This window comes from Vipera berus, assembly GCF_964194415.1.
Source record: "Vipera berus genome assembly, chromosome: 2".
NCBI classification, from domain to species: Eukaryota; Metazoa; Chordata; class Lepidosauria; order Squamata; family Viperidae; genus Vipera; species Vipera berus.
In genome coordinates this window covers 264487745-264507861 of record NC_138203.1, presented here as the reverse complement: position 1 = coordinate 264507861, position 20117 = coordinate 264487745, and the positions used below count along the sequence as shown (strand labels likewise).

Genomic DNA, 20117 nt, shown 5'->3' with positions numbered 1-20117 from the left:
GAACCCCTGAACAGCTCATTTCCCCAAACCCCTCTTCCCTCCCACCCGATAACAAACTTCTTCTGCAACTCTTACTAGAGCCACATCTGCAACAGCCATCTTTCAAATGTCACGAATTTGGACTGATCCCGAAGCCAGATCCCGAAGCCAGTGTGGTATCTTTTAAAGCCTGTTGAACTAAGAAGGAAAAACATTCAGAATTTTGTTTCTCTCCAGCTGTTCTCTGCCAACTCATGCATTATTATACAAGTCACAGAATTACAGGGCGAGGAGGGTAACCTTGGAGGTCTTCTAGTCCAATTCCAATTGTGATCGCTATGCTGTTCAATCTGTATGCTGTTTGCGCCTTAATCGGTAGGGCAAAAAGCAACACGCTTGCTTCCTAGCCTATGAACTCTTGGTTCAGTTCAGTTGTGGGTGCTGCATCACTGGAGCTTTCCAAGAAAAGTTTGGACAACCATTCCTTCTGGATGGGATCAGGGCAAACTTTTTTCAGACCTGGTTTGCCATTCCCACCTTCCTAGGGCTGAGAAAGAGGGACTGGCTGACTCTCTCGCTTTCTACCCGATGCCTTCACCCCTGCACCGAACTGGGCCTCGGGTTGTGATGGAGAGTTATCCTATGGGGAGGGGGGGCTACAATCCGGGCGGAAAAGGGAAGGGCAGCGATTAGCTATTGCTAAGCACATTGATTTGTGCTTCTTAGATTGCAAGCCGCCCTGAGTCTTCGGAGAAGGGCGGGTTCGAGTCCCACCAGGCTCAAGGTTGACTCAGCCTTCCATCCTTCGGAGGCAGGTAAAATGAGGACCCAGATTGTTGGGGGCAATTAAGCTGACTTTGTAATAATGCCGCTTGGGGTGTGTGTGTGTGTGAAAGCCCTAATAAGCAGGCATATCCACAGAATGAAGGCTACTGCTAAGCTTGTAAGCCGCCCTGAGTCTTCGGAGAAGGGCGGGATATAAATGGAATAAAAATAAAATAAATAAATAAATATAAATGGGATTAAAAAAAAAAGCTTGAAAAACCCAACCCAACCCAACCCGATTTATTTATTATTATTTTTTTTTTGCTGCCCTGAGGACGTTGCGCGGATTGTGATCGCTCAGAAAGCCTGAACGACGAGAAAGAGCGGTTCCGCACCCGTCCAAACTTCAGTCCCGGTGCTTTCCAAACGCAACCAAGCCCCTCCAAGCAGCGGTGGCGTCCGAAATATCCCCACCCCACCCCACCCCGTTTGCTCAAGCCCCCTTCCTGTCGCCGTCGGGCGGCTTTGCAGAAAGGGCTCTGCTGCCCCTTCGCGGGAGAGGTTTCCCCCCTTTGGGCCGCTGGATTTTGGGGCAGGGCGGGCGCGGAGCTTCCTCCCTTCTTCACTCACCTGGGACCTCGAAGGCGCCGAATCGAGGAGACGGGCTGGCTCTGCTCTCCAAAAGAGGCGCCGGGGAGGGGGGCCTCCTTTCCCTTGGCCCCGCGTTTCTCTGGCCGAGCTGCCCCGACTCCAGGCAGCCTCATGCCACTCTTCCCGCCCCGCACGGCCTTCGTCTGGGCCAGCAGGCGGCTAAGCGGCCAATGGACGGCGGGAAAAAGCTGGTGCCGGAGCCCTCTGGCGGCGGCCAGCCAAGATGCCCCCCCCCTTTTTTTAGTTTCCTGCGGGCCCGACGGGGCGGGCAGGTGGAAAATCAACAGGTCCGGAGTATCCCAGCCTTGTGAACATGTACAGGTAATCCTTTCCTTCGAGCTTTGCTTGCCCTCGATTCCTCTCCCAATTTTTCCAGACGACAGCCTTTCTAATTGCAGTTGAGCCATTAAAATCTACCACGTTGATCTCCCTGGGTTGAAGTAGAAATGCGTCTGGTGAAGTTCCCCCCCTCCTCCCCCCCCCCGTTCATGGCTGACAAAATCCATGCGCTTTTCTCCACCTGAGAAGCCAGAAAAGCATTTTCTAAGTACGTGGGCATGGTCCCCTTTTTGTTTACTTTCTTGTTCCCAGCTAGTAATTTGGATTCAAGAAGCTCAGAAAAAGAACTTGGCATTTCTAATAATAGATAATACTGGAGCGTGCAAGTAGCTCCTGAGATTTTATTTGGTTGCTTCGTTTCTACTAATTTCCTAGAATTGGGAAGTTTCTAAAAAGGGCACCTGGAAACCTCCATTTGTATACTGATTGCAAGGCTAGATTCATTTCTGGCAGGGTGCCAGCTAATCTTTGGTTAAGGGAATGCAGGCTTACTGAATTAACACAATTGTCTGAGTGAATTGGTCTAAAATCCTTGAATTAACACAATTGTCTGAGTGAATTGGTCTAAAATCCAAGCACAAGTGAGCCAGTCAAATTGTACAGCATGCTATACAACCCTAATTAGTTAATTTTGCTTTCAAGCTCTTGAAATTTCCAGTCTTCAAGAGCAAAACCCAATATAGATCCTGTTGCACACCTCCCAAATATATTGTTTTAATTTGATGTACTTAACTATTACAGCCTCAATATGATAAATTAAAGGGATTCTTTCTCTTTTAAGTTAAGCCTTGAATTCCAACATCTGTGCAAGGTTCACTAAGGTAAGGTAAAGGTTCCCCCGCACATGTGTGCTAGTCTTTTCCAACTCTAGGGGCCAGTGCTCATCTCCGTTTCAAAGCCGAAGAGCCAGTGCTTGTCCAAGGACGTCTCCGTGGTCATGTGGCCGGCATGACTAGACGCCAAAGGCGCACGTAACACTTACCTTCCCACCATAGTGGTTCCTATTTTTCTACTTGCATTTTTACGTGCTTTCGAACTGCTAGGTTGGCAGAAGCTGGGACGAGTAACAGGCGCTCACTCTGTTATGCGGCACTCGGGATTCGACCCGCCAAACTGCCGACCTTCTGATCACTAAAGTTGTCCCAATTTCTTCCTGCTTGGCTTTTTAAAAAAAAGATCTTTAAAAGCTGATTCCAAAACCCAAATTAAAAAGTTCTAAATTGGAATATCCGTAGGGTTTTCCTGCAATGTTGTGTGGACAAATACTATGTTCAGAAGAACTCTGTTCCATCCTTAATGAATTTTCTTGTAATCTAAGTCTTATATAATCTAAATCTAAATCTTCTTGGATGAGAAGCAAAATGTTTCAAAGAAAAAAATCAAGAAGTCCGGTTGCCTTTTGGGGGGGGGGAAACACCTTTGGGAGTTCCTGTTTGGCATAGCATAAAATAGCCCATAAAAGCAAAGCAAAACATTCAATAAATCAGGAAAAGCAGAAATAAGATTATTTATTAAAGCCCACAAGAATGTCAAGAATGATTAGGATGGTCGTTCCTTGGCGGTAAAGAGAACTGAATTTGTTCTGCAATGATGGTGTCATCTGTGGAAAAGGTCTTCCTTCCACTGTTTGTACAGTGAAAACAGCGCCCCTCATACATCTCATAATGTGCACAAGTCCACCAGTGAATAGGCAGCTTTTCATGAACACACATATACTACTGATCAAAAGGGATGTGATGGTGTAGTGGTTAGAATACAATATTACAGGCAAACTCTGCACACAGCCTGGAGTTCGATCCTGATAGGCTTAAGGTTGACTCAGCGTTCCATCCTTGCGAGGTCGGTAAAATAAGGACCCAGATGGTTGGGGGCAATATCCTGACTTTTTACACTACTTAAGAGAGGGCTGTAAAGCTCTAGGAAGCGGTATATAAGTCTAAGTGCTATTGCTATCATAGTTTACAAATCAAATGAACCTTGAGTCATATAATCAAAAATTGAAACTCCTGGGTGAGTGGTCCTCCATGTCTGTGGGAGACAGGACTTACATGTTTTGCATCAGCATTTATAGGCACCAGCATTGGTCTACTGTAGCATGAAAAAACATAGAGAACCTATTGGGAAAAAAAGGATGGTATCATCTGATAACAGGTATTTCTCAGATTTCATGTCATACAACCTTGTGAATATTAGTATCACAGAATATAGAGCTTGGAGGTCCTCCTCCAGGGATCCTCAACCGTGGCAACTTTAAGACTTGTGGACTTCAACTCCCAGAATTCCTCAGCTTTGCTGGCTGAGGAATTCTGGGAGTTGAAATCCACAAGTCTTAAAGTTCTAGTCCAATCCTCTGCCCAAAGCAGGAGTCCTTATACCCTTCTGGACAAATGGTTGTTTGATCTTTTCTTAAGAAACTCCAGTGATGGAGAACTCACACAATTAACATGTGATTATTCCACCTTTCGAAGTGATGTTTGAATCCATTTTAAACTGTTGCAACCTCCTGCATCCAAGCATTCCCTGGAGCAAGGGTAGGCAACCTCGGCTCTTTTATGACTCATGGACTTCAACTCCCAGAATTCCTGAGTCAGCTGACTCAGGAATTCTGGGAGTTGAAGTCCATGAGTCATAAAAGAACCGAGGTTGCCTAACCCTGCCCTGGAGCATTCATACATTTTACAATGTTGTTTTCCCAGCAGGTGGTCAGTTCCTGCTTCATTTGTGAAGTGCATGGTTAACAGTGGAAAATGCATTTAAAGGCAACATCACAAGGATCTCTTTTAGTAGTGTCAAAAGTTCTTGCACAAATGATTCATTTTTCTCTCAAATCAGCCGTGTGTTTGTGACATCACATTTCATTGTGGAACTATAAAGTCAAGACTGAAACACCAGCCATTACTTTATAGCAGGGGTCTTCAAACGCGGCCCTTTTATGACTCATGGACTTCCAACACCCAGAATTCCTCAGCCAGTGTGTCTGGCTGAGGAATTCTGGGAGTTGAAATCCCTGAGTCATAAAAGGGCCAAGTTTGAAGACCCCTGCTTTATAGCTCCACAATGGAATTTGATGTCGCAGCCATAAAGAGCTGCTTATTGGCCTTACTCTATTAAATATGGCTGAATTTGCCCAGAGCAATCATGTAATGTTTGAACCCAGATGTCAGGTTAGTGTGAGAAACTTAACAACTTCACATCAGGAGCTAGAAGGGCTGATCTGCAAGAGAGCCTCAGGCCACAAAGACACGAGACTGGAATGGATGTATGCATAATCCATCTATTGGCAAAGTGGAACCCGGCAAAAACTATGGCAGGAGAGATACCTCCCTCCCCCCACTATCTTTTAAAGAATAGCCAACCAGCTTTGACTGAGATTGCACAGAAAATAGTTGATCCCAGAATCTATCAGAATCTGGACTTTTGAATTCAGCACCTTTCCTAGAATTGGTCTCAAAATTAATTGGCTTGTGGGGGGGGGGAGAATCATGCATCTGTGGGAAGGGCCAAAAAAGTGAAGATGGTGGCCATGACCCATACAATTCAAGCCTCACCCCTTTTGCATGTTAAAAAGGAGGAGGGGCTTTAATCACATGCTTGTGACCACCATGTTACCCTCCACATCAGGGCTGACCAATCTGAAGCAGCAGTTCCTTTAACTCAGTGTTTCCCAACCTCAGCCATTTTAAGATGTGTAAACTTCAACCCCCAGCTGGCTGGGGTATTCTGGGAGTTGAAGTCCATACTTCTTTGAAATGATTAAGGCTGGGAAACACTGCTTTAACTGGTTAAAATATCAGTGTGTTACCATTTTGTAACTGATATAAAAAGCTACGTGTAAGCTTTAAAACAGACTTAGCCTAATGTATAAATAAAAACACTTCCCATTTAAACAGCGGAAAATAGGAAATTGGTCCAGCCTGCTTCACATTTGCTAACTGCAGTCGCACCCTTCTTGCCATCAAATTTGTCGCTGTTTCTTTAACATCATTAAAATAGGTTCGCCTAATCTTTGTAATACTGAAGCAGTAGGCGTGAGCTTAAATAGACTCCAGAAGATGGTAGAGGACAGGAAAGCCTGGAGGAACGTTGTCCATAGGGTCGCGATGGGTCGGACACGACTTCGCAACTAACAACAACAATCTTTGTAACCTGCCGGTAGTTCTGAAACATCATCTGCTTGTTTGGCAACCAGCATAGCTTGGGATTTCACAGCACACAAGGGGTCCTCAACTTGCAGACATAATTGAGCCCCAAATTGTTGTTGCTAAGCTAAGCAAGGAAGTTAAGCAACTTTTCCCCCATTTTACAACCTTTTTTGCCTCAGTTATTAAGTGACTCACTGCAATGGTGCAGGGGTCTTCAAAGCTGGCCCTTTTATGACTTGTGAACTTCAACTCCCAGAATTCCTCACTCATAAAAGGGCCAAGACCCCCCCCCCCAGTTAAAGGAATCATGCAGTTTTTAAACGAATCTTGCTTCCCTCCTTGACTTTGATTGCTGGAAGCTGGCCAGGAAGGTTACAGATGGTAATCGCATGACCCCAGGACAGCGCAACTGTCATAAATACATTCCAGTTGACAAGAGCCTGGATTTTGAACATGTGACCATGGGGATGTTGCAATGGTCATAAGTGAAAATTAGTCACAAGTCACTTTTTTAGTAAATAGTCACTAAACAAATGGCTATAAGCCAAGGACAATTTGTAGACCCATAGTACATCAGTGAGGTAATGGTAAATCAGAGGAAACAAGATGGCAAAAAAAAGCGGGGGGGGATTTTAAGGGTCAAGGAGGACAGCACCATGGGCAGGAGCTGGTTCCTGAGTTTTATCTGCAGGATAATTTCCTGGGACCCTGCAGGGTTTTCCAAAGCAAAATGGAAATGTTATCCTTCCCAGCATGGTGTCCTTCAGATGTAATTTCCAAACAGAATCCCCAACTCATCTGGCTAATGAAATTAAAAACCACAGAAACAGGTGAGTTTCCTCTGTCTTCTGACAGCATGGGTCATGTTCACTACTTAATACTTACCCAGAACAGATGAAATTCCAATCCAGGTGCCATACGATAATACTGAATCCCACAAGAGGGGTCATCTCCACCACACAAACAGAACGCCACGCCACTCTATTTGCAGAGAAAATCAGCACCTTATTTCTGCCCAATCCTTGACAAGATACTTATGTCAGCATGAGACCCATGCTGGCTGGAGATTACTGGGAGTTGAAGCCCACATATCCTGAAATTGCCAAGTTTGAAAAACACTAAAGGTAAAGGTTCCCCCGCACATGGGTGCTAGTCGTTTCCAACTCTAGGGGGCGGTGCTCATCTCCATTTCAAAGCCGAAGAGCCAGCACTTGTCCGAGGACATCTCCGTGGTCATGTGGCCGGCATGACTAGACGCCAAAGGCGCACAGAATGCTGTTACCTTCCCACCAGTGGTTCCTATTTTTCTACTTGCATTTTTACGTGCTTTCGAACTGCTAGGTTGGCAGAAGCTGGGACGAGTAACAGGCACTCACTGTTACGCGGCACTCGGGATTCGACCCGCCAAACTGCCAACCTTCTGATCGACAAGCTCAACGTCCTAACCCACTGAGCCACCGCGTCCCTATTTGAAAAACACTACTTTGAAAAACAAACACTATTTCAAACACTATTTGAAAAACACTACTTTGAGTTAAAAGCTACATTCAGCTGCCTAAGTGTTGTTATGGTTACAGCTCTGAAGAAAATTCAGTGTAAACCTCCCTTGGTTGGCTCAGAAACACTCTGGGAGTTGAAATCCATGCATCTTAAAGTTGAGAAACGCTGCAATACAGTAAAAGGTAAAGGTTCCCCCGCACGTACGTGCTAGTCATTTCCGACTCTAGGGGCCAGTGCTCATCTCCGTTTCAAAGCCGAAGAGCCAGCGCTTGTCTGAGGACGTCTCCGTGGTCATGTGGCCGGCATGACTAGACAATAAAGGCGCACGGAACGCTGTTACCTTCCCACCGTAGTGGTCCCTATTTTTCTACTTGCATTTTTACGTGCTTTTGAACTGCTAGGTTGGCAGAAGCTGGGACGAGTAACAGGTGCTCACTGTGTTACGCGGCACTCGGGATTCGACCCGCCAAACTGCCATCTGATCGACAAGCTCAGCGTCCTAACCCACTGAGCCACCGCGTCCCTAGAAATACAGTATGCCCCTCTCAATTCCTCCATTATTTCAGCTAGAAATGCAGCTGCCTCTGGATTTCCAGTGAAAACAAAACCCATTTTCACAGGCACTTTTTTGTTCAGCTCTGTTGTGTGACAGCAAATGTTTGTGCCATTTACTTTTCTGCTAGTGTGAATAAATATGCTAACATTTCAATGAAACCCAGCCGATTGACTCTAATTATCCATCTCATCCCAAATAAAATCCAGAAAATGGCTGCAGAAAACAAACATTTTATAAAGAACCGACACTAGAAATAATGCAACTCACGCTTTACTTGATAACCTGTAGCAAATTGAAATAATTCTCCCAATAAAACAGCTACAGTCATAAAATGTCCATGCAAGATTCCCAACTGACAAAGTTTTCATTTAAAACAGATTTCATACAATCATTTTAGGGTCCTTACATATTATTATTTTTTAAAAATCCAACTTTTCTGATTTTATACTTCAGGATTTCTTATTCACCGTTAACACTGGGACTTTCCACTTTATTTAAAAGGAAAAATTAAGAGAATTCTGATTTTGCATTTCGGTATTTGGTATCAGTGTAATACTGTGACTTTCCACTTCTTGTGGCTTCAGATCTTTACAGCTGCTATCATTTCAAGCAAGCATAACTGAAAATGGTAGGGACATCGTCCAAGGAAGTTAACTTTTTGTCTGTAACACTTATACTTGCAACCAAGAAAGCATACTAGTAGAACTCCACCATTTAAGATAAAGCCTGCATCTTCCTTGCATTTCCAATAACTTGAAATTCCTTCTTCCCTATCAAGTGTAACATGGCAGTGGTACCAGCAGGCGAGAGGGATAGAGTGTCAATGAACGTCTGGATTACTTTTACCAATGGTAAAACAATGGCTTTCAATTTAAAACAGGTACTAAAATGTATGGAAAAATGTTTTGTACTATTTACTACAGATCCCAAAATGCAAATTCCTAACATTCAGAAGATTTAGAATACTTGACCCTTGAATGTCTTCTTTGCGATGTGAAGTGCATTGGAAAAACTTCATGTATTTAATCTGTTTATCATTCACTGCATAAACCAGAAGTATTTTCATTATGAAAAACAAGACTATAACCTTCTCGCCCACACTTAAAATATTTTGACAAAATTGTCCTGTGTCTTTTTTTTTTTTTACATATGCACGCTGCGGAAGAGGAATTATTTTAAACACATTTGCTTTTCACAATGGGAAAACAATATTAAGAAATGAAAAGACAGCTCAAACCCATCATTGCCTTCACTCTAAACTGTAGGATCGTCAATGCTCTTGTCCTTTTTTTCCAGCATCCAAGTTCTCCGTCGGGTCCACTCGTTCAAAATGAACGGAGCCTCTTTATTTGCAGGCTCTTCACGACAAGGATGTTCATTTTTGGAGCCAAGATATCTGAACGATTCGAGATTGGAAAGGTAAAGTACATTCAAAAATCTGTTTATGAGGTAGCTAGTCACTGGGTATAGAAAGAACCTGGGAATTTTAAAGGTGGGCGTTTCAACCCAGACCTGTTCCACAAGGCCTCCAACCTTTATGGACCAGAAAGGTATCCCGTTTCTTCACCCACAAGTGACAAAGACACCTTAAAATTTCCGATCAAGCTGATTTGCTTCCTGAGGGTCCTTTGGCAGACTCGTTTTGTAATGCAACTCCAAATGTTTTTTAAGGGACCATTTGCTGACGTAACTTTTATCGCACACTGCACATTTATACGGCCTCTCCCCGGTGTGGGTTCTCTGATGATACCGAAGAATTGTGCTTGTGGTAACCCTTCGGCCACAATAAGAGCAGCAGAACGGCTTTTCCCCTTTGTGGATCTTCTGATGCTTATCGAGCGAGTATTTCGTCTTCAAGCGTTTCCCGCATTCTCCACACTGATGTGGCCTCAGATCCGAATGGGCTATCTGATGCTTCTCAAGGTCTTTAGTGCTGCGGAAACTTTTCTCACACCTTGGACACTGATAGGGTCTCTCGGGAAGGTGGATTTTCTGATGTCTTGTAAGGGAGTATTTATCTCTAAAGGACTTCCCGCAATCAGGGCAAGTATATTTCTTTTCCTGCAGGACCATTCCCTGTTGACCAACACCGGACAATTTACCTAGGAGACACCAATCAGCTGGCTCTTTAATGGCCTGGTTTCCCAAGCGGCCTAAGAAAATTTCCCCATTTTCAGAGGACCCTGGGGGAGATTCCTCCGACTGGACTCCCTGCCCTGCGCATACCGAACCGTTGGTCCACTGCTGGAGCTCTCCTTTAATAGGCCTGTCTTGACTTTTCACCCCTAACTCAACATTCCTGAAAGTCTGACTGTCTGACTGTTTAATAGCATTTTCTTCTACGTGGGGGCTTTGATGACTGGGGAGGGGCGAGCTGCTCATATTCCCAGAACCTTCAGCAGGTTTTCTTTCCTTGTGGACCCCCTGGCATTGAGAGTGGACCGAACTGGCAACCTGTTTGTCCACGCTGTCATCGCTACCGCTAGCTTGACCTTTGACCAAGTCGTCCTTCCCGCCAAGCAAACTATCTGGATCCTCTTTCACATGCATCTCCTGATGCCTCCAAAGGGAATACTTGGTTCCAAAGGCCTTCCTGCAGGTAGGGCATTGGTAGGACCTGGTCTCTGTGTGGATGCGCTTGTGCCTGCTGAGGGAGTAGCTGGTTCGGAAGGCTTTCCAGCAGAAAGAGCACTTATAAATCTGCCCTTCTACGTGGATTTCCCGATGGTGGGTGAGGTTGTACCTGTAGGCAAAGGCTTTCCCGCAGATGTTGCAGATGTACGGCTTGCCTTCCTTATGCAGCTGCTGATGTCGGCGGAGGGCGGATGGGGTCCTGAAGGCTTTCGTGCAGAAAGAGCACTTGTGCTGGTAGAGCTGGTCTTCCAGATGGATTTCTTGGTGATGAGCAAGGGTGTACCAGTAGACAAACGCTTTCCCGCAGATGCTGCATTTGTAAGGCTTGCCTTTGATGTGGATCTGCTGATGTCGACGGAGGGTGCTTTTCGTCTTGAACCCTTTCCCGCAGTAGCTGCACTTGTGCTGAAGGGCCGGTTCTTTGCCGCCGCGGGCTTTCTGAAAGTCTAGGAAGAACCAGCTGTAGGCAGCATCCTTCCCCTTGTGGGCCTTCCTTCTGGACCGGCATTCCACGTGGATGCGTTGGTGCCTCCTGAGATTATAATGAGTCGAGTAGTCTCGCCGGCAGCCTTGGCACTGGTAGCGGCTCTTCTTCTCCTGCGTTTCCTGCCGGCCAACAGGTGGCTTTTTTTCCCCAAGGACCTCCCAGCTGGAGGCGTTTTGAGACGACGGTGCCTCTCGGTGGCCCCTCAGGTGGTCCGCGAAACATTGGCCGTCTCTAAAGCTTTTCCCACATTCCGGGCACACCTGGAGGTTTTTCTCCTGGTCTGTCTTGGGCTCAGAGGCCAACGGTGAACTTTTGCAGACGGGTTTTCCACAGTCGAAGCAGGTGTTATCGTTCATTTCCACGTGGGTGATCTGGTTTTTAGTGAGCGGAGGACCGTCTTCCTTGGGGACTCTCGCTTCAGCACTCGGTTGCCGTCTCACACAAACAATCTGATGGTTAGTAAAAGCTTTCTCCTGCTTGTAAGACTTCCCACAATGAGCACAGCTAAAGGCGCGCCCCACCCCAGCATTTCCTTCATACGCGGCACAAGGCAGAATGTCGGGGTTCAAATGAAGTCTCTTGTGTTTGATGGGAGATGGTTTTTCCTTGCCACTGTTCTCATCGTCCCGACTTAGGAAGCAGTGGCTCTTCCCGTGGTTCTTTGCTCGGTGCCTCATGAGGTCCTTCTCCTTCATAAAGCCTTTCCCACAGACAGGGCACTTGAAGACATGCTCCCCCGAATGAGCGGCCATCAGATGCTTCACGAGGTGCCTGGTTTCCGCGAAGCTTTTCTCACAGGCAGGGCACGGATAGGTCTTTTCACCGCCGTGCATCTCGCGATGCTCCGTCAGAAAGGCTTTCGTGGCAAAGCTCTGCCCGCATTCACGACATTCCCAGCATTTCTTCCCTCTTCGTTTCTTATGCATGCTTTCTTTATGTAAGACCAGGCTGGTTTTTGCAAGGAAGCATTTGCCACAGATGGAGCATCGAAAAGGTTTATCTCCGCTGTGGACTTTGAAATGTCTGATGAGGGAGGATCTCCTGCCAAAGTTTTTCCCGCAGACAGTGCATTCATTCTGGCTGTCTTCAGCATTCATTCCTTGCTGGCTCTCACTGCCAGCAAGAATGCCTTTCTTCTTTGCGTCAGCACCGTTAACACTGGGGCGAGAGTTCTGCAGGCGGCTGTGCTGGATCTTGCACGCTTTCCCCTGCCGCTGGCCGCTCTCCCATTGGCCTAGCAAAGCAGCCCGAGGCTTCCCAATCCGCTGGTTCTTCCACTGAACGCTCTCCTCCTCTTCCTTCTCGCTTGTAACGTCGTCGTCTGCTGGGAGAAAAGCAGAAAAGAATATTGTCCAGAGAGGCAAGTAAAGATGCCACCTGTTAAGAGTGGAGAGTGGAGTTAAGAGGTTGGCTAGCTTGGAATCCCTGAAGGGGGGGGAAACGACGGAGACCAGACACTCTTCTTTTTCCCCCCCAACCTGCCAAATCTTTGAAGGCCTCATTTGCCTGTTCCCAAGAGAGTGCAGCTAGTCTAAGATTAATGTCAAATGTAAGGGAATCAGAACCGTGAGCCTGTCAGTTCTTTTATTTATTTATGTATTTTATTTTAATTCCATTTATATCCCACCCTTCTCCGAAGACTCAGGGTGGCTTACAAGCTTAGCAGTAGCCTTCATTCTATGTATATGCCTGCTTATTAGGGCTTTCACACACACACCCCAAGCGGCATTATTACAAAGTCAGCTTAATTGCCCCCAACAATCTGGGTCCTCATTTTACCTACCTCGGAAGGATGGAAGGCTGAGTCAACCTTGAGCCTGGTGGGATGCGAACCTGCACTAATTGCAGGCAGCTGGTGTTACTTAAGGAGGCATTAGCCCACTGCTCCACCAAGGCTCTATTTTACTGCCACTTCCCTATTTACAGGTAATCCTCAGCTTACAACCACAACTGAGCCCAAAATTTTCATCGTTAAGTGGGTTTCACCCCGCTTTTACCTTTCTTGCCACAGTCGTTAAGTGAATCGCTGCAGTTGTTAAGTTAGTACGGTTGTAAAGTGAATGTGGCTTCCCCATTTGACTTTGCTTCTCAGAAGGCAGCAAAAGAGGATCTCGCGTGACCACTGCAACCGTCATTAAGTAGACGCCACTTGCCAACTGTCCAAATTTGGCTCACGTGACCCTGGGGATGCTGCAACGGTCGTAAGTGTGAAAAATGGTCACAGGTTACCTTTCTGCAGTGCCCCGTCACTAAACAAACTGTTGTAAGTTGAAAACTCTCTGTACAAGAATGTCGCCAGACTAACTGCATTCTCTTGGGAACAGCCGAATGAGGGATTCCTTCTCTCTCTCTCTCTCTCTCTCTCTCACACACACACACACACAAACACACACCATTCCAGCTGGTGATTTCACCACATCACCAAAACCACGGATCGGGATATGTTCCAGATTGTAAGGCGAAATCAGGCTTGGGCTTTGAATTTTATTTTATTTTTTAAAAATGAGCCTGGTAGACAAAATTAAGATTTGTGCTGTGAACATTTTTCTCGTTTCATAACAGGAACATTGCAGGTTATTAGCCAGATCGATCCTGACATTTAAAGACTAAAGCATGCAATTTTAGGCTGATTTAACAGATATCTAGTTTCCAAAAACCAAAAGGGAAAACAAATGAACTGGATCTTAGTTCCTAAAGTTAAGTTAATATTTATTAGATTTTTACAAATAATTCATGGTAGTGAATATTCCTAATGCTTCTTCCTCCTCCACTTTTCCCCACAACAACCCTGCGAGGTGGGTTGGGCTGAGAGAGTGTGACTGGCCCAAAGACACCTAGGTGGCTTTCGTGGCTAAGAAGGGACCAGAATGTATCATCTTCTAGTGTCCAGTCCAGCACTTTAACCACTGTACCATAGTCCTTGACTTACAGTCATTCGTTTAGTGACCGTTCAAAGTAGCAACAACATTGAAGTGACTTATGACCATTTTTTCACATTCACGACCGTTGCAGGTTCCTCAATGTCAACTGTGTGACCTTCTTACAAGCAAATTCAATGGGGACGCCAGATTCACTTAACAACCATGTCACTAACTTAACAACTGCAGTGATTCACTTAGCAACTGTGGCAAGAAAGGTCGTAAACTCGGGCAAATCTCTTAACTGTCTTGCTTAGCAATGGAAATTTTCAGTCGGGGGACTAACCTTTATCCGGGGTTTATCACCACCTTGATATTCTAGGTCAGGGGTAGGCAACCTTGGCTCTTTTATGACTCGTGGACCTCAACTCCCAGAATTCCTGAGCCAGCCATGCTGAGGGGAAAGGGAGAGGTTTCCAAGCTGAGCCATGCTGGCTCAGGAATTCTGGGAGTTGAAGTCCACGAGTCATAAAAGAGCCAAGGTTGCCTACCCCTGTTCTAGGTAGACATCTATAGATGAAGCCATTTCTGAGGATAGAGTATGTCTGAAGCTACAAAGGTGACCCCAGGAGGACGCCAAGATTTAGGGGCAACCCTGACCTGAACTCGATGAATCTGAAGTGGGCACGCTCACGGGACTCCGGTAGGAATTCCACCAGGTTCCTGCTTCTGGCCATTTCTTCCGGCCTTCTTTAACCAGCTTTTGATCAGTACCATTGCTGGAACTCTGAAGTCCTTCCTGTCCTCGTTTCAGATGCGCCAGGAGTTCAGATTTTTGAAGCTGAAGAGGAGAAGCTGGAAGAGAGAGAGAGAAAGAGAGAGAGAGCAAAGAAGTAAGTGAGCTAAGTATATATTCTGCTGCTGCAGAAAATTTATAAACAAGCAGAGGCTTTCGCGCAGGCAAGAGAAAAAGCTGGTAACGGCAGCATCACTGTTCACATTATTTGCTTTATATCAGGAGGCGCGACGGCTCAAGTGTTAAAAGACGCTGAGCTTGTCAGCTGGAAAGCTGACTGTCCGAGTTTGAAACCTGCCTCAGCTCCTGCCCATCTAACAGTTCAAAAGCATGCAAATGCGTAAATAGGTACCACTTGGTGGGAAGGTAACAGCGTTCCGTGTGCCTTTGGCGTATACCCATGTCAGCCACATGATCACAGAAAATGTCTTCAGACAACCCTGGCTCCCTCAGCCAAGATAGGGAAAGCTTTACCTTTGCTTTATATCTCATCTTTTCTCCACCTCTAAAGAGTTCAAGGCAATATACATGGCACAGCACTTCATTTTCATCTTTACAACAATCCTAGCTTGAGAAAGAGTCACTATCTCAGTGAATCTCCATAGAAAAATAAAAACTTGAACCTGGCTCTCCCCCATCCCAGTGTTGTGATTCCTCGCCAGCCAGTGGATCCGGCAGCTGAGTCTGAGGAACCAGATGAGGAGGAGGGGCCTGGAGTGACATTAAGAGTCAGAGGAAGGCTCTGAGGAGCTCCAAGACTTACAGTCAGGCGAGGACCTTGACCCCTCTACTCGCGCTCAGGCTGAGACACAACTGTGCTGGGAGCCTGAGTTGGACAGTGATGAAGAACAGTTGGGACAAATCCAGGATGCACGAAAGCGCAGGCAAGAGAAGCGAGTAGGACAGAGGAATGCAATGGGGCGGCTCCAAAGGCAAAGGAGAAGGCATTAGGAAGCCACGCCTTGGCTGAATTATAAAAGGGAAGGTGTGGGAGGTGCTGGTTGCCGAGGGCAACCATTCCTGCTGAGGATCGAGTTTCTGTGGACTGTATTTGCCTTGGACATTATTATTATTATTATTATTTATTACATTTATATACCGCCCTTTCCCGAGGGACTCAGGGCGGTTTACAGGGTAATTAAAAACCAAAAATACAAAAGTTAAAAACCAAATTTAAAAAAGATTAAATTTATCCCTGTATAAATAAAACCCCAATTAAAATAAATTAGTCCTCAGCCTGGGCCAGAGAGCTCGAAGAGCCAGGTCTTCAGGCCCCGGCGGAACGAACGGAGGTTGGGGGCAGTCCTCAGCTCCACTGGCAGCTGGTTCCAAAGTTCCTGCCTGTTTCTTGGAAGAGGGGTTTCTCCTTGTAAGCATAACAAGGACTTTCTCTCTCTCTCTCTCTCATGCTATGGGAATTTTGTGTGTGTGTGTGCTTGCTGCTTTTATCAAATAAATTCAATTATTCTTAATTTAAATTCTTTTTCAATTTCAGTAGAATTTATAGTGACAGATCTCATACATTGGTATCATTTTAATTGTGTCATCTTACAATCTTGTTTTATCAACTACCGATCATTTTATATAAATTAATGCAAATACTACACTACAGGTGATCCTCAATTTATGACAAATCTCTTAGCAATTTTTTGAAGATAGCAATGACTTACAACCTGGTTCCGAACAGCGGGGGACCCCAGGCCCTATTACCGGATTTGGGGCGCTTGGCAGTCAGTCCATTTGCATCCTCTTACAGTCACGTGACTGGGTTTTACGACGTTTTTATCAAAAACTGGTATTTACTTCTGGTCTTTGGCAAAACCGGCCATAGCAAAGAATTGGTTTACTTAACAACCACCACAAAAAGGTCGTAAACTCAGGGCGATCCGTTTTACGACTATCACAACCCACGATCGTAATGGGCAGGCTGCCTTACAGTCATATGTCAAGGACTACCTGAATGTAGCCTTACACGTATTACTGAAAAAACAGCTCACTGGCATCTGATAAAATATGAGAAAATGTTGTACACAAATTGAGCATTAGCTATATGGATGCCATAAACATTAAACTGCTTAGATTTAATCAATTTAAAACAATGAATTGCTTAATTGGGCTCATAATTAGTTGGGTGTTTTTTTTAAAAGCCAAGCGTTTTAAATGTTTACTTATTCATCAAAGCAGTTCAGTCATAGATGGGGCAGTTCTTTCTCATAAGATCTTAGGTTTGTAGCTTTTTAAAAAATATAATGTGGAGGGAGAGGCTAAAATAATCCCCTTTGATTAAGTTCCTAAATCCGAAAGCACATTTTTCCAACAGGTATAAGCTCATTTCTTGGGAAGATAAAGTAAACGGGTTTGCACAATAATCAAGTTAAAATGATTTCTTAAAATGTATTTTATTTTGGCCTTGGCATTTTATGCCAACCTGGCAACTGAATCTTGAATATCTTAATGATAACAGTTCAGTTATAGTTTATTCAATAAATGTGATTTAACTCAATATTTGAATCTACCCAATATTACCCATTTTGAACTCTTTGCTTCTACAAACCCTTAGAGTTAGGTTAATTGAATACCATAAAGTTTATTTTTCGGTCAAATTACTTGAGGTAAACACATTCCCCAATTAAATTTAACGCTGACTATCTCATGCACAGCCTCTTATGATTTTCTTGGTAAGTATTCAAATCTAGTCAGGACAAAGCCAGTTTACATTTGTGGGGCTACAAACAACAAAAACAATAGGTAAGAAACCATCTCACCTCTGAAGATGGTGTTATAGCTCTCTTGCATCACTTCTCTGTAGAGTCTTTCTTGATCAGAGCCTAAGAGATCCTGCTGGATCTAAATAAATGAAAAGAAAAAATATCTCACCATTTGCAAAGGTCTAGAACTCCTCCAACGGAAGGTCCTCTGCCCTCTAACCCAGGGGTCCTCAAACTTGGCCACTTTCAAGACTTGTGGACTTCAACTCCCAGAATGGCTGGAGAATTCTGGGAGCTGAAGTCCACAAGTCTTAAAAGTGGCCACGTTTGAGGACCCCTGCTCTAGCCATTCACCCAACCCCGCTCCAGTGAGGATACATCTTCACCTATTGGTTGAAACTACATCACAACCCTAGCAAACTGACCCATCTAATAGAGTATTGACAAGACAACTACTAGTCTTCCTGAGAAAGAGCAATCCAAAAGAAATTAAGCCTCTATGGTTTCTCCAATGATGCCATTTTAATCTTAGATCAAAAGGGAAAGGTTCTTAGATACAGGTCAAACCAAAATTGCTGCTTCCTCTCAGAATCTAATTGTAAATAATCAGATCTTAGTGTCTAAACCAGCCTCATATTTATATCATATAGACCCCACATTTAGAAGAGCCTTCAGCTTGATTTAATGAAGAGAAATATAGGAAAGCCCCATATGAAACCTAATACAGTCCCAGTGATATGATCAATGATCGCCATAGAAAAAAAACAACCATTTTGTATTGTCTCGTGTATGTGTGTGTGATAAAAAAGCAATATATGTTTGTTTGTTTTTACAAATAACTCAAGGCAGCGATCATATCCAATACACTTTCCTCCTCCTATTTTCCTCACAACCACAATCCTGTGAGGTGAATTGGACTGGAGAAAGTGACTGGCCCAGAGTCACCCAGCTCGTTTTCATGGCTAAGGTGGGACTTGAACTCATGATCTCCAGTTTCTAGCCTGGTGCCTTAACCATTATATCAAAACTGGTTTTTTTATCATTCTATAACCCATCCAGGGTTGCTCTAATAGTGAGGTGGGTGGTATATAAATTTAATAAATGACACAGTGTATGTTCTTCTGTACTGCAAGTTCTACAGGGACAGTCACCACCATTTGATTGCCCGTCCTTTATTTGAATTTCTGGGGCACTGAGATAGCTTTTATTTGCACTATGTGTTAAATAATCAAGATAAATTTATTTCTCTAAAAGTAGCACAATTTTGCTACACGCCCCAAAATGATTGCTAATAGTTCCCGCTGTTGGGGATGGTTTTGTGTTGTTCATTTTATTGCCTGTACTTTTACTGATTAATGACCGAAATTAGATTCTCTGTCCGTCTGTCTACATTAGTCACAGATTTACCTGTGCAGAATGTGCCTGGGCCATTTCCCTCCAAAGTAGCTGGTTGTCTTCGCAGGAAAAATATCTAGATGTCAGGAAGAAATAGTGCAGAGCTTTCATTAAAATTGCCTTCTACCATAGACACCAAAGGCCTTCCCCCACTTTTATACAGTAGGGCTTGTTAAAAAAGAGAACTTAAATAAGAGAATGAGAGAGGCATTATTTTTTATTTTATTTTATTTTAATTCCATTTATATTCCGCCCTTCTCCGAAGACTCAGGGCGGCTTACAAGCTTGCTTCAGACTCCTAAATCTACATCTGAATCCCCTCAGGAAAATGAGTTTCTTCATCTTTCTTCCTCAAAAAGACAACAATCTGATTATATTGTGACCTCCACCTATTTTGGACTACAACTTTCACTATCCCACCAATGGGCCACCGGCCCTGCAGGAAAAAAAGAGAGGCAAAAATGAAACTGGCAAAACAAGCTACGGTGTACAAACACAGACAAACCCTACTCCCTTCCAGCACTGATGATGTTACCTAGTTGGGTAATGAAACATCTACAAGAAAACCACCAAGCTCCAAGAGGGACAAGGACCCCACAGTTCAACCCTGAGCTACAGATATTCTCTTCTATTTTGAAAAACGAGAAAAATCTGTGAAAACACACATGGAAATACTGATAGTCCTCTACTTAGAACCATTTGTTTAGCAACCGTTTGAAGTTACCACAGCACTGAAAACAGTGACTTATGACCGTTGTTCCACACTTACGACCATGGTAATTTTACAACCATAATCAAAATTTGGGCCTTTGGCAACTGGCTGCACTATCCCGAGGTCATGTGATTAGTATTTGTAATTTTCCCAGCAAAGTCAATGGGGAAAGCCTGATTCACTTAATGTCTGCATGATTCACTTAACAACTGCAGTGATTTGCTTAATATCAGTGGCAAAAAAGGTTGCAAAATGGGGCAAAACTCACTTAACTGCCTTGCTTAACAGGAATGATGGGCTCAATTGTGATCGTAAGTCGAGGACTACCCCTACACTTAAGTCAGTGAGATGGGTCATCTCCAAATTTGATATATAAAATAAAATAAAATAAAATACACACACACATACATACATATGCCAGGCTGAGTTCACCACTCATTCTTCTTTCAGATCCTTCTCGTCACCTCTACCATTAAACCTGGTTTAATCAAGTCCTGCAGAGACTGTTTGATGAAGATGGGTCTTGTGTCTACCTATTATATTATTACCTGTTATAAAGCAGTATTAGTACCGCTTTATAAAACCCTAATAAGAC

At 44.4% G+C, this 20117-nt stretch overlaps 1 protein-coding gene across 1 annotated transcript; it reads right to left on the bottom strand.

Moving 5' to 3' along the window:
• Positions 1-8336: 8336 nt before the first annotated feature.
• LOC308661680 (uncharacterized protein) lies at positions 8337-18846 on the bottom strand (the record flags this gene model as incomplete). The annotated part of the gene is made up of 4 exons (XM_081316798.1): positions 8337-12377; positions 14572-14766; positions 17473-17554; positions 18823-18846. 4 exons carry the CDS (start codon positions 18844-18846, stop codon positions 9520-9522), a joined length of 3159 nt encoding a protein of 1052 aa, XP_081172924.1. The 3' UTR covers positions 8337-9519.
• Positions 18847-20117: the final 1271 nt, after the last annotated feature.